The following is a 14,845-nucleotide window of genomic DNA, read 5'->3' as shown; positions in this document are numbered from 1 at the left end:
AATACCCTAGCAGAGCCAATCTGGTGCTCCTGCTGGGGTGTTTGCTCCAACCCCTATCCTGCCTGGAAAATCAGCTTGAAGCTGTAGCTAAGAGCACAACTCGCTCCTGATCTAGGCAGCAAGAGAGTCACCACTTGCTGTTTCAGGCTGCAGGCAACTGCTCATGTTTCTTAAATTCAGATAAACCAGTCAATCAGTTTTCGGGGGCATCTAGTGATCTAGATGTGGGCAGGGAGGGAACTAAAAAGTTCATTCGTTCTCTGCCGATTAAAAAGTAGCTTCATCCAATTCTGATGAAGCTTGACGTGCAAAACCAGGGCAGTGCCTCCCCAGCCCCAGTGCCTGCATTGTGGCCAGAAATTAGTGGCCAAAATTGTGGAAACCTTTTGGAAAAAGTGTATTTCTGAGGTTTGATGGCTCACAACACCACTTATTTTTGGAGTGATACCATAAAATTATATATCATTGGAGAGATATTTTAATGAAGAGTGTAAGGCAACAAAGTTTGTTCAATCACCTGTATTCTATCAAAAGTTATAGCCAAAGAACCAGAAAAAGGAAACACAACTTGCTTACGCAAGAGAGCCAATCAGGTGTGATGAGCCATCAAACCTCAGAAATACACTTTCCCCAAAAGGTTTCCACAATTCTGGCCACGAGTGTGCCAACCCTGTAAGCCTGGCAGCAAAATATATTTTTGATTTTTAACGTATCTGGCTGTTTTAATGGTAGTTTCATCTGTGCCTCTTGTTTGGGTAGGTTTGCCTCGAATACTTTGTAGTAACAAGGCAACACGTATGGGGAAACAAACCATCAACTGAAAGTTTTCCAGATTTTTTGTTTTTGAGGGAGGAAAGCCAAAGCAGATCGCAAGCAAACAGGAGCACCCGTCCGTGGAACGGCCTTGCCAAAATCACAGCAGCGAACCCTGGGCGTCGCTCTCACCGTTGCAGGCATGGCACGCTACCCTGTAAAAAACGGGGTTCCCTTTGAACTGGGGAATGCACTAGATGGAAGCTCTGCCAACCAACTAGATATTACAGGTCTGAGCTGCACTTCGTATGCCATGGGCAGGAGCCCAAGGACTGCAACAATGCGGGCCGCAGTGATTAATTGATTAATTAGTTAGATCAATTGCTTCGAAGCTTTTAATCAACTAAAAAGGTGCCTCCAATTAATCAGGCAGCTGGTTGGTTTTTTACAAAATGTACTGTATTTTTCGCTCTATAAGAAGCATCAGACCATAAGACGCATGTAGTTTTTGGAGGAGGAAAACAAGAAAAAAAATATTCTGAATCCCAGAAGCCAGAACAGGAAGAGGGATCACTGTGCAGTGAAAGCAGCAATCCCTTTTGCTGTTCTGGCTTCTGGGATAGCTGCGCAGCCTGCATTCGCTCCATAAGACGCACACACATTTCCCCTTACTTTTTAGGAGAGAAAAAGTGAGTCTTATAGAGCAAAAAATACGGTAATTTTTAAACATAATTCACTTATGGAAACTGCAGGTGGAAGCACCCTCTTCCAATGGCCTTTTCCCTCTTCTGAGATGATGTCTCCTGCAACATGTGTGCATGATCTAATAGCAAAGAGCTTTCTTGGACGGTGTCTCTGTACTTTCCTTCTGTGCCATATCTGGGATGGTGGGGAACCTGTGGCCTTCCAGATGTTGGTGGACTCCACCTCCCAGCATCCTTCACCATCAGCCATGCTGGCAAGGGCTGATGGGAGTTGGATTCCGATACCATCTGGAGGGCCACAGAGTCCCTGCTGCATTCCATATTGTTCCAGAGGTTCCTCTAAAACAGAAGTCTTGCCTTCTGCAAATGGAAAGTGCTGTTTTACTGGCACATGGTTATTTGTCACAGCCCCGAAAAGGTGTCCCTCTCGTGTCAGAGATGTAGCGCCTTACCCATAGGCAAAATTAATCAGTAGATTAATCGATTTAGTCATCATTTAAAATGCCTTTAATCAGGTTGCAGCCCCAGGAGAGAAAACACGCACAAGACATTTTTGATTGTAGCTAAGCTGGTATGAAACTTGCCTTCAGTGCCATGATAACGCATAGAATCATAGACCTGGAAGAATGGAAAGGGGCCCCGTGGGTCATCTAGTCCAACCCCCTGCAACGGACATTTTCTTGTGTTTGACCCCATCGGCACTATACTGTACATTTAAACCAGAATCATACCACTTTAAAAAGTCACTGCCTTCCCCCCTAACAGGGGTCAGCAACCCGCGGCTCCGGAGCCGCATGTGGCTCTTTTACACCTTTGCCGCAGCTCCGGGGCGGATACTAGAGAGGGGAGGAGGCGCATTGTGCGCCCCGACACTCCCCACTGTGGCGGGCGCTGTACTGGCTGTGACGTCGCATGGGGGCGGTGCGTGTGTTAGTCACGCACCGTCCCAACGTCACCTTCCCGCCCGCCCGCTACATTGCAAGGGGCATGTACGCTGGTCACTGCATTGAAAGGGGGCATGTACGCTGGTCACTGTCTTGAAGGGGAGTGAAGAACACACTTGTTAACTTGTTAATTTAACGTTTATTTCTATGAGGAGGAGTAATTCTGAGAGGTCAAACAAAGAAATAATAAAAAAAGTGACAAAAAAGTTATTTTTATAATGACGAGTTTTGCGGCTCCCAATTTTTTTTCCTTCGGAAACGCGTCCAAGTGGCTCTTTTTGTCTTAAAGGTTGCAGACCCCTGCCCCCTAAGAATCCTGGGAATCAATTTAGTTTAGCAATCAATTGCTCTTCTAATAAATAAATAAAATACAGTGGTGCCTCGCAAGACGAAATTAAATTGTTCTGCGAGTCTCTTCGTCTAGCGGTTTTTTCGTCTTGCGAAGCAACCCTATTAGCGGATTAGCGGTTTAGCGGCTATTGGGATTAGTGGATTAGCTGCTAAAAGGCTATTAGCGGTTTAGAAAAAGGGGGTGGGGAGCGAAAAAAAATCTCAAGACTCGCAAGACATTTTTGTCTTGCGAAGCAAGCCCATAGGGAAATTCGTCCTGCGAAGCGCATTGAAAAACGGAAAACCCTTTCGTCTTGCGGGTTTTCCGTCTTGCGAGGCATTCGTCTTGCGGGGTACCACTGTAAACCCAACACTTTTAACAGGCTATAAGATTATTTAATGGCCAAGGGCGTGGTTAAAGAGGAATGTTTTTGCCTGGCGCTTAAAGGCACATAATGACACTGCCAGGAGAGCCTCTCTGGGGAAAGCGTTCCACAGAAGGGGAGCCACCACAGAAAAGGCCCTGTTCTCACATATATGCTACTTCAGGCAGTCCTTCTGAAGAGAACAAGACCAAGGGCAAACCCAGAATTTCCACTTGCCTATCTGTATGCGTGGAGGTCAAACTGCAAAACTGGGTTCCTGCTAGGAGCAGGTCTGACCTCTGCTATGAACACTGCATCTCTCTGCAGCCTAAGGTAGAAAGAAGCTGTAAGAAATGGGCAAGGGTGGTACCTCCTGGTAAGAGACGAGGACCTCGCAGTGCTTCTCCTCCTTCCTGGCCTCTATTTGCTTGTATAGCTCTTCCATGGTGAAGTACATGATGCCCGGTTCCTTCTCTGACCCCAGCATGGTGTGGGTCTTCCCTGCACCCGTCGCACCGTAGGCAAACACTGGAAGAGAAGGAGGGCACAGCCACTGAGTCAACTCCTAAGTATCAGGGATGTGTATTGAACCACCTGGATCACTAACAGATGCTGGGTGGCCGTTCAGATCCTGGGGCCAATGTACAGTGGTACCTTGGTTCTCAAACTTAATCCGTTCTTGAAGTCCGTTCCAAAACCAAAGCGTTCCAAAGCCAAGGCGCGCTTTCCCATAGAAAGTAATGCAAAATGGATTAATCCATGCCAGACTTTTAAAAACAGCCCCTAAAACAGCAATTTAACATGAATTTTACTATCTAACGAGACCATTGATCCATAAAATGAAAGAAATAAACAATGTACTGCAGTCACACAATCAATCAAGTAGCTGAACTGGGTTCCACACAGTCACAAAAACAAAACAAAAAAGAGCCACAAATGCAAAACAAATGGCAAAAACAGACAGACCTCAGCGAACACTCAAAACGGAAGTGTGGCACTCAAATCGGAAGCGTAACACTCAAAACGGAGCATGTTCAGCTTCTGAAAAAAGTTCACAAACCTTTGCAGTGTTTGGATTCCAAGTTGTTTTGAGTGGAATTTGCTGCCAAGGAGTGTGGTGGAGTCTCCTTCTTTGGAGGTCTTTAAGCAGAGGCTTGACAACCATATGTCAGGAGTGCTCGGATGGTGTTTCCTGCTTGGCAGGGGGTTGGACTCGATGGCCCTTGTGGTGCCTTCCAACTCTATGATTCTATGAGTACCAGGGCGTCTGAGAACCAAGGTACCGCTGTACCTGAAGGAGGACCCTCTCCTACTCCAGTCATCTTTGGGGGGCCGCACAGTCCAGGTTAGTATTCCCAGTAAATAAAAATCAGTTTCCATGCTAGACACCAGTGCTGTCTGGACCTGATCCACAGGTGGAGACGGGGCAATGCCCCCGCCACCTGGTCCACGGAGAGTCATGGCCAATGTTCAACATTTGCCAGGCACATTTTGCACCTGGCTATCAGCCTCTTGCAACCAAGTGAAGATGCCCAGGTGCTAGGTTGTCTGCCAGCTGCCTCCAGGCATCTGGAGGTGCCTGCCTGGGAATTCTTGGGTCTCGACTGTTTTCACACTCTATAAACAACACATCCTGTCAGTGGCGTAGCGTGGGGGGTGCAGGGGGGGCCGGCTGCACTGCGCGCAACATCTGGGGGGTGGGTGGGCGGGGCGCTCGCAGCTCTCTGCCCCTACCTGGCTCTCTCTCACTGCAGTGCTGGCTGTGCGAATCCAATCCGAGCCGCTGGGTCACCGCCCACTGTGGAGGGGAGGGTGCCAGGCGTGCGGTGTGGTGCGGAGAGAGAGCAAGGGACTATCTGGGGCAGGGACAGTGCAGCGGGGGGGGGGGGGGGCAAATTACTTGCCCCGGGTTAGGGGGCGCAAATTACTTGCCTTGCCCCGGGTGCTGACAACCCACGCTACGCCACTGCATCCTGTAGAATTCTACCCGTTATGTCTGCACAATTGGAAGCAAAAAGTCATATTGAAAAATTTAACTTTTGAGCTGTCTGGACCAGAAATGGCAACTAGGTACTCCATTTTGCCGACTGTAACCCTGGTTCACGGAGGCATTTGGGGTCTAGCTTATATATCTGAGTTTCTAACACTGGCCAAGGATGGCTTCCAATTCCATCCCGTAAGTGCCAAACAGCGTCTCTTTCTAGTCTAGTGGTTCCCAACGTTTTTTGGCCATGCTCCACCTAAGCAACTCTAAAATCCTGATGCCTCCCCCGCGCCCCCCGGACATATAATTCTTATTATTCAAAAAGTGAACTCCTATTCACGCGTGGGAAGCCTAAAAGGCCATAAACTTGGTCTAAACAAGCTTCCAAAGAATTGTGGTTGAAGTCTATTTAATACTTTAGATACACTTACCATTTGTATTTAGAGTTCTATAGCAGTAATAATTATATTTGCCTCGCTTATAAAGCACGGGACCCACGAGAATGCGTCAGACATTCCCTCGTTGATAAATTGCGAATTTCCCCCCAAAATGGCAACTGCTCTAAATGAACTGGTTTGAATAAGTATTTTGGGGGGATGATGGAAGGAATTTATTTGGTTCCAGGGATTAAGATAAGGAATATGAAACATAAGGATATAAGGGTATATTATTATAGGGTTTAAGATTAGAAGATTTAAGGTTAATATTCTTTTTCTATTATTATTATTTTTTTTTTAAAGGGGCAAAAGTAAATAAGCGAAAAAGCAACAAAAGCTGGATGGAATTTGCCGATTAGATTAAAAACTGGAATACAGAGAGGTAGGGGGGAGGAAGCTGAGAAAACAAGTCAAAAAAGAAGGAATTTGAAACTTTGTGTTGTTTGGGTGTTTCTGTGTTTGCTTTTTGGGAATTTTTGTGTTGGGGGATGGGGAAGAGGGTTTTCTTTTTTCGGTTTCCCCCCCCTTTTTTCCTTTTTAATATTTTATATTATTTATTTTTTTCTCTCTTTTTCCTCTTCTTTGTGGATATGTTTTTGTTTTGATGTTATGTTATTGGAAAAATTAATAAATATTATTTTTTTTTAAAAAAATGAACAGCTACTGAGCGTTGCATTCAGGGGGGAAATTCCAAAACTGTTGACTGAGCACTCCCGGAGCGCTATTTCCCCGAATGCACCCAGTGTATTTTCTGTTTAGATAACCTCTCCATTATCACCAGCTGACTGCCGTGTACGTTCCGATTTTAATTTTAAAAATGTGTGTCACAATATATACCGTACTTTTCCGTGTATAACACGCCCCCATGTATAAGACTCAAATTTAAGAAAATAGAGGGAGATGGCACAGAGTCGCTGAGCTTTTCTTGGGGGGGGGTTTACCTAGGGTTGTTGAGCGTCCATTAGGGGGATTGTCAAAAATTGCTCACCTGCACGCGCCGCAAAACCCGCCTCTCGTCTGTCCCCTTGCCGGCAGAAGCTGCCCATCGCCCGCCCAATTACCGCAGCATCAGCCAATCAACACCAGCCACTGACGCAGCAACCAATAACACGCCCAATAGCCGCTGACAGCCGTGGCAGCAATCAATCAAACGTCCACCCTATGCACTATCCATGTATAGAATGACCCCAACTTTTTAGCATAATTTTTAAAGAAAGAAATCTAGTCTTATGCAGTGGTACCTCGGGTTACATACGCTTCAGGTTACATACGCCGCTAACTCAGAAATATTACCTCAGGTTAAGAACTTTGCTTCAGGATAAGAACAGAAATTGTGCTCCAGCGGCGTGGCGGCAGCGGGAGGCCCCATTAGCTAAAGTGGTGCTTCAGGTTAAGAACAGTTTCAAGTTAAGAACGGACCTCCAGAACGAATTAAGTACTTAACCCGAGGTACCACTGTACAGTCATACCTCGGGTTGAAGTAGCTTCGGGGTAAGTATTTTCGGGTTGCGTGCTGCGGCGACCTGGAAGTAACGGAGCGCGTTACTTCTGGGTTTCGCCGCTCAAGCATGCGCAGATGGTCAAAATGCGCCACGCGCAGAAGTGGCGAATTGCGACCCGCGCAGACGTGCATTCGCGTCTGGATGCGAACGGGGCTCTGGAACGGATCCTGTTCGCATCCGAAGGTACCGCTGTACATGGAAAAATACGGTATTTATATACTGTATGTGAGGCCCCTAGAACCATAAGAAGTGCAAAAAAATTGCTGTTAATAACTCATTCTCGAACTGCCTCCCTTAAAAATCCCCACATTGGTAATCATAGCTCTAGCCTTTATCTATGGTTATCTACGGCATGGCCTTGAAGAAGAAGAAGAAGAAGAAGAAGAAGAAGAAGAAGAAGAAGAAGAAGAAGAAGAAGAAGAAGAGTTTGGATTTGATATCCCGCTTTTTCACTACCGGAAGGAGTCTCAAAGTGTCTAACATTCTCCTTTCCCTTCCTCCCCCACAACAAACACTCTGTGAGGTGAGTGGGGCTGAGAGACTTCAGAGAAGTGTGACTGGCCCAAGGTCACCCAGCAGCTGCATGTGGAGAAGCAGAGACGCGAACCCGGTTCCCCAGATTACGAGTCTACTGCTCTTAAACCACTACACCACACTGGCTCTCTTGAAGACTGCCTGTCTCGACGGCAGAGCCAAGAGAAGCCTCACCGCCCTTCAGCCTCCTTACCTGAACAGTTGTAGCCATTCAGAACACCGTCCAGGATCTCTTTGGTCGTATTCTCAAACACCTCTGCTTGGGTAGCGCTCTCGCCGAACACCCGGTCAAAAGCGAACGTCAGGTTCTTGCCTTTCCTTTTCGACGGAGGGTCCTGAGCTTGGGCGAAGACCCCCGGTGGGCTGGGTTCCTCGGGATCAAACACCAACATAGAGTCTCCGACCACCCGCACCACGCTTTGCCGGTTCCCCTCCCGCTCGCGGGGGGTCTGCGGCCGCACCCGCACCACTACCGCCACGCTGCCCTCTCCGGCGGGCGGGACGTGCGCCATGGCTTCAGGGCTCTGTGTCAAAGAGAGGACATTTTTGTTAGGGATTGTAGGACGAGACCTGCCAAGAAAAACAAAGAATTTATTTACGTATGCTACAACAGCGGCAAGAGTCTTTCTGGCACAAGGATGGAAGAATGAGGAAATCCCAACGAAAGAACAGTGGCAAGAAAAACTGACAAGTTACGCAGAGTTGGCAAAATTGACATATAAATTGGGGACAAGGACAACTGTGGCTTCAAGGAAGAATGGGAGCTTCTAAAAAGACAACAAAATGAACTGGATTCCTTGGCAGGTTTTGAATAAACATACATAAATTTATTGGTTGATAACATGTTAGATAGATAATGTAAGGATACGTAAAATTTTGTAACATGTGCGGAGAAATCAGAGAGAGGAGCTGAGGGAAGTCTTTGGAGGGGGGGGGGAGGGACGGATGAAAGGGAGGGAGGGACGGGGGGGGGGAATAATGTACGCTATTATATGGTTTGATAATTTGTTATGTTGAAATACCTAATAAAAATATTTTAAAGAGAGAGGACAGGAGCAGTCAACATGTGCAGCGCCAGAGTCTTCACATCCCTGTTGATTCTGAGCGGGTGCTGAATTGCTCTTGAAGAAACTCTCCAATCCTGGCCACGTCCACATTCCTCGTTTAAAACAATATCGTACCACTTAAAAAAGATAGGGCTTCCCCCAGGAACTGTAGCGTGTTGAGAGTTATTAAAGGTAAAGGTACCCCTGACCGTTAGGTCCAGTCGCAGACGACTCTGGGGTTGTGCGATCATTTCGCTCTATATGCTGATGGAGCCGGCATTTGTCCACAGTCAGCTTCCGGGTCATGTGGCCACCATGACCAAGCTGCTTCTGGCGATCCAGAGCAGCACACGGAAACACTGTTTACCTTCCCGCTGGAGCCTTGAATGATGATCAGGGGTGCCATGGGCAACGCTGGCCTCTATCCCTCTTTCCTTCCCTTCCTCCTCTGATGCCCTCTCGCATCTTTGCCTCCCAAAGGCTTGTCCAGCTGTTTGCTGCAGCAGCCCTGTCTACACGCTCCCCAGGCAAATGATGCCTCTGGGGCCTGGCCAGGGGTTGCTGAAGCCAGGAGCTGAGACAGCCTCGGGGCAAGCAGGCAAGTGGGTGAGGAAGTTCAGCCAGCCAGTCTGCCAGCCCTTGCTGTTGAGAAATGGACAGACAAGTCGGAGGCCGGGCAGGCAGGCCTTACTTGGGCTTGCTGTGTGCAAGGCCTGCCTGGGAGCTGAGTGTCCGGTGCTGAAGGAGAGCCTTTCCGCCATGCAGGCCTGACAGTGCCTGCTGCTGCCACCCAAAGTAAGGTGCTGGCCTCACCTTTGGCCAGTCTCCATTGGGCCACTAGGGCCATGGGCATCCTTTTCCCAGGCTCCTGTGGGGCGGCTTGAGAAGGTGGTGGTGGGAGCAGCTCGGAGGACTCCCAAGGAGAGGGGAGGAGGCTGAGGGAACATTTCACAAGGGAGGGTGTTCAAAAACAGGGTGAGAGGCTCCCATCTCTGTAGGCAAAGGGTGACATAACTGGGCTCCTGAGCCCCACAGGGGTGCAGCAGAAAGAACGTGGTTGGTCAAGGGAGCTGTGGACTCAAAAAGGTAGAAAACTTCTGTCCCAGTTGGTTTAACAATCCTTCCTTCTTCCCAGGGAATTACAGTCATACCTTAGGTTGAATGCGCCTCGGTTTTAGCACGTTCGAGTTGTGCTCCGCGGCAACCCGGAAGTAACGGAGTGCGTTACTTCCGGGTTTCACCGCTTGCGCAGACGCTCAAAATGACATCACGTGCATGCGCAAAAGCAGTGAAAAGTGACATGCACAGACCTGCCATCACTAGTTACGTTTGCTTCTAGATGCGAACGGTACTCCGGAACAGGTACCACTGTATAGGAATTATAGCTCTGGGAGAGGAACAATGCTGGTGGTCAACAAAAGAGGTTTAAAGACTGCCTCAAGGCAAATTTTAAAAAACGTAGTATAAACACCAACAATTGGGAAACACTGGCGTGCGAGCGCTCCAATTGGAGAACAGCCTTTACCAAAGGTTTCATGGGCTATGAAGACACTCGAACTTAGGATGCAAGGGAGAAACGTGCTAAGAGGAAGACACACTTGGCCACACCGTGGTCAATTCCTGCCTGGAAACCTATGTCCCCACTGTGGAAGGACATGTGGATCCAGAATTGGCCTCCACAGTCACTTACGGACTCATTGTTAAAATTGTGTTTATGGAAGACAATCTTACTCGGCTACGAGTGATCGCCAAAGAAGAAGGAGGAGTCACCTAACAAAGGGGAAAGCCATGATTGCTTATAGTGGTATGATACTTCTGTAAATGTATAGTGCAGTTGGGAACCCTGGGGACATGCATACACGAGTCAACCTAATTTTGCATAAGGAGATGGTGGTGAGATAAACAAATTGCAATTTCATATGTCATCTATTCATTCACAGAGAAAAACCATTCTGCTCCAGTAAGCAGGGAAGTAGCAAATAACCAGCCACATGCCAGCCAACCACCTAACTCTCCTCGGAGTCCTTCACAATGTCTCAACAACCTTCCTGAAGTTCAGAGCCCAGCAACTGAACACAGGATGATAAATTTGTCTTGCTTTAATGCTACTAAGGCAACAAATTTACAGCCCTGTTCAGCCACAAGGGATTAACGGCCAAAGGCACTCATTGATTGATTGTACCGGCTAATCAATGCATTCATTTGTTGCAAGATTATAAATGTGGGTTTTAATAACAGCTGTCCTCTCTGAAAAGAGCAATCACTTCTGACGGCTTTGTAGTAAGGCAGTGCCTTCACTTCCTCTTCGGGATTCAGGCCATGTTCACAAAATCGTTTCTAAAGGGCTCAATTTATGTCTTCAGGGACAGATCGGAGCAGATCAGAAACATCCTGAAACTGAGGAAAATGGGAAATGTCTAGCGGGGGCCACATGTGGTTGAAAGGAAGTGCTGTGCAAAGTCACCATTTAGCAATTCTGAGAACTGCAAATCCAACATTTTGGAATTCCTTTCAAGGGGAAAGCTGAAAATAAAAACTGAAGTCTAATGGATTAAGACTTTGAATCATTGCTTTCAAAATCTATTCATCAATTCTGTTATATATATATATATATATATATATATATATTCTAAAGGGATGCGGGTAGTGCTGTGGGTTAAACCACAGAGCCTAGGACTTGCCGATCAGGTCGGCAGTTCAAATCCCCGCGACGGGGTGAGCTCCCGTTGCTCGGTCCTTGCTCCTGCCAACCTAGCAGTTCAAAAGCATGTCAAAGTGCAAGTAGATAAATAGGTACTGCTCTGGCGGGAAGGTAAATGGCGTTTCCGTGCGCTGCTCTGGTTCGCCAGAAGCGGCTCAGTCATGCTGGCCACATGACCCGGAAGCTGTACGCCGGCTCCCTCGGCCAATAAAGCGAGATGAGTGCCGCAACCCCAGAGTTGGTCACGACTGGCCCTAATGGTCAGGGGTCACCTTTACCTTTACCTATATATACCCTGGTTTTCTACCACTATCTGTTGTTATATTTTGGCTTGGCCTATCATATTTAACAGAGGGAATATGAGCAGCACGTTTTTGGAATCACAGAAGTTTGAAGGGACCCTAAGGGACATCTAGTCCAACCCCCTGCAAGGCAGGAATATGCAGCTGTCCATTCCGAGGATTGAACCTCCAACCATGGCATTATCAGCACCACACTTTAACCAATTGAACTATCCACATCTTAAACTGCATTTGATTCTTGTTCTTATGTATTTATATTTTAAGCTGTTGTGGCCTGAGCCAACATCACTGTGTGATGGGGGCCGAATAGACAAGGCTGCAATCCTAAATCCACTTACTGGGAGTAAGCCCCATTTAATTCAATAGGGTTTACTTCTGATAAGATATTCTTAGGGTTGCAATGTCAGTAAGTAAATAAATAAAAAGCAGTTTTTGTATGGCAGTCATGTTTTTAGCAGTGGTGCAGAGGACTGCAACAGGATTAGCAAAAATCAAGTATCTGCTAGAGTAAAGCTATCATTGGATAAAATACATTTGCCCCTGCATTTAAAAATACCAGGGGACTGGGAATATCTGGAATGATCCTGTATAACCAAGTGGCTTAGCACCGTTGGTCAAGTCAATCTAGATTAGTTCAGTCCTTCATTCTCTAAAATTAATAAGCTGGTATCAGGATATTTTCATATGTTCGCAAATGGAAGGGAAGCAAAAACATACGGATATTGTGTTTTACACTAAGGGACAAACAGCAGCTTGAGTGTGGAGAATTATGTGGACTGGGAAAACAGCGTAAGAGGGGAAAGTTAACCCTCTCACTCGCTGAACCTGGGTCCTAATCTGAACCCCCTATCTCAGGGCAGCTAATAACATTTATAAAAACAGACAAACCCCAAAGTCCCAGGAGATCCTGTTCACAGTACTCCCACAACAGTTTGGCTTGAAATGTATATTATATTTGATGTGTGGTGAACATTCTAAACGCAGACTGTGGTCTGTGGTACTCTGTTCAGAAAAGCCAAGGAGATGTTGCAGAATAGCCACAAAATATATATTCGTGGCCCTATACTGGATTTGTTTCTTCTAGAGAAACATGAGGCTATTTTGAGGATGGTCAGATCAAACAGGCTAACAAGGCTAATTTCCCCCTGGGGGGGGGTAACCAGCAGCTTGGCCTTAGGGCACGGTTTTTTTTTTCATATGCCACTAGTTTTTACAACAATTCCCATGCAAGAGGGGTCGGGGGAATACTCGTTTTTAAATTCATATAACCCAGGAGCAAAAATGAGTGCTTGTTCAGCATAGAACAACCCCCTACCCCCCCAAAAAAAGATTATTACACGATCCACTGACATTCCTGGCAATGTTCAAGTGGTCTCAGGCTCAGGGAGCCTGAGAACCTGTTTTATAATATTGTTTTGCGGTTGTGAAAGACGGTCTGTTGGATTCCTCGCCCCTTGGTGAGGTCTTCATGCAAAACCCACCCCAGTGCCTGCCATTAGTTGCCAACGTTTTAACCAGCCCCTGCTCCTATGCCTTTAAACGGCAGCTTGAATACCAAGAGCCTGTCGGGGAGTTTTCTTTCTTTCTTTCTTTCTTTCTTCGCAACATGGAGATCCATCAAGGGCAGGAAGATCCTCAGACATTGATAGATCTCCACGCTGTATAAAACTTCCCGATCTGTTTTCTGCGCATTGCAGCCGCCGAAGGCACTAAAAGCAGGAAAGGCTGTTCAGACGACGATGCAAGATAATCCTCGTACCGTGTGGTCACCAGACAGAATCCTATATTATATACAGTATATTTTTCTCGGGCCCCCCCCCCACGGCAATAAAAATCAAGCACCCCTAAACACATTCTTTCCATGTCCCCTTACCGAGATCCTGCACGCAGTTCTGCCTCCTTCGACTCGCCAGTTCAAATCTCCCGGCCACGCCCCTTCGCCCGCTTCCCATTGGTGTACTGGCCTACCACGCGCGCCTCTGGACTTCTTCTAATTGGTCAGTCTGTTCCTTTGGCGAGGACAAAAATACTGTAGAGGCGGCCGGCCTTTCGCTATGCATGCTGGGAGTAGTAGTTTCGGTTAGGCTTGGGGGGATGCGAGGGAACTGCTTAAGCTGGCTTTTTGCTGCAACCTGTAGAGAAACAGTAGTGTGATAGGAATTTTGAGGTCTTAGATATATGGTAATGTTCATAAGTGTACCAACCAAGCACATACATAGATCAGCACAGGAAGACCGACCTGGAACCATTTTTTATTCCCAAACTGACCAAATGTTTTCTCTGTAAGGTCAAAGGAAAATGGAAAAGCCTCTCCATTGTCTTTTCCTTCACAAACCCCGTGTTTCTTTCTTTTTTAAAATAATTTTTATTGATTTTAACATATAAATTATAAAACGTACCACACAACTTTATCACTTATACAATCTTTTTAGACTTCCATCAGCACCTCTGGAAATCCACCGTTATAATCACTTCTTCTGCATTACTCAGTTTTATATTACCTTTAAATCTCTTAACAAATCATCCTCCGCTTTATCCATTTTTGTAATAATTCCAATAATACTCCTCACAAAACTTCTTGCAAACCGACAAGCGTCGTCTGATCTTCACAAATACTTTTCAAATAGTCCGTAAATTTACTCCAGCCTTCTGTGAATTTCTGGTCGCGCCGATTTCAAATCCTTCCTGTTAGTTTATCCAGTTCTGCATAGTCCATTAATTTCATCCTCCATACACAAATCCTGTCTTAAGGATATGTCTGTGTTTGAATAGGGTGAGCCTGTGACCTGGCCCAGGAACTAAGTATTTATCATTACAAAAGACTGGCCAGGCTCCCCAGGTAATCCAATCAAATAACCTGCCAGACAGGAGATAAACAAGGACAGGAGAAAAACAACATTCAAATTTCTGTTTTAGACCGCCTTTTCTGTGATGTAGGTATGATGTATCTGAGGGGTGGTCTTAGGTTGCATCCCTTCTGTGATGTATGTATGATGTTTCTGGGGATGGTCTTGATCTACAGGGTGGCAATTTCAAAAGTCTTTATAAGGCCTTGCACGCTATTGCTCTGGGTTCCTCCTCTCTCCTGCGGGTGAGGGGAGCACCCTGTTGCAACAGATCAATAAAGATCAAGCTTACTAGCTGCTTTGCTTCTCAATATTCTCTGGTTGGCCTCTGTTATTTTCTCCTACCAATAGGGAACCTACGTAAGGACTCTATATGGGCTCTTGGATACCCTATAAG

General features: G+C 46.6%; 1 protein-coding gene across 2 annotated transcripts in view; it reads right to left on the bottom strand.

The window, feature by feature from the left end:
• The window catches only part of KIF18B (kinesin family member 18B), a 33,817-nt gene extending 19,262 nt beyond the window's left edge, over window positions 1–14,555 (bottom strand). The window contains exons 1-4 of one of the 2 annotated variants that reach the window (XM_083407634.1): window positions 14,104–14,555; window positions 13,476–13,734; window positions 7,747–8,077; window positions 3,467–3,624 (exon numbers count right to left, since the gene is read on the bottom strand). In XM_083407634.1, the coding sequence (XP_083263760.1) occupies window positions 3,467–3,624; window positions 7,747–8,065 (477 nt within the window). In that variant the 5' untranslated portion in view covers window positions 8,066–8,077; window positions 13,476–13,734; window positions 14,104–14,555. Of the gene's footprint in view, window positions 1–3,466; window positions 3,625–7,746; window positions 8,078–13,083; window positions 13,127–13,475; window positions 13,735–14,103 lie in introns of those variants that run through there. The other variant, XM_083407633.1, reaches the window with a different exon arrangement.
• Window positions 14,556–14,845: the final 290 nt, after the last annotated feature.

This window comes from Podarcis tiliguerta (assembly GCF_965153285.1).
Source record: "Podarcis tiliguerta genome assembly, chromosome: 13".
Classification (NCBI taxonomy): Eukaryota; Metazoa; Chordata; class Lepidosauria; order Squamata; family Lacertidae; genus Podarcis; species Podarcis tiliguerta.
Note: the sequence above shows the minus strand (reverse complement) of the source record. Positions and strands in the feature narration are given on the sequence as shown.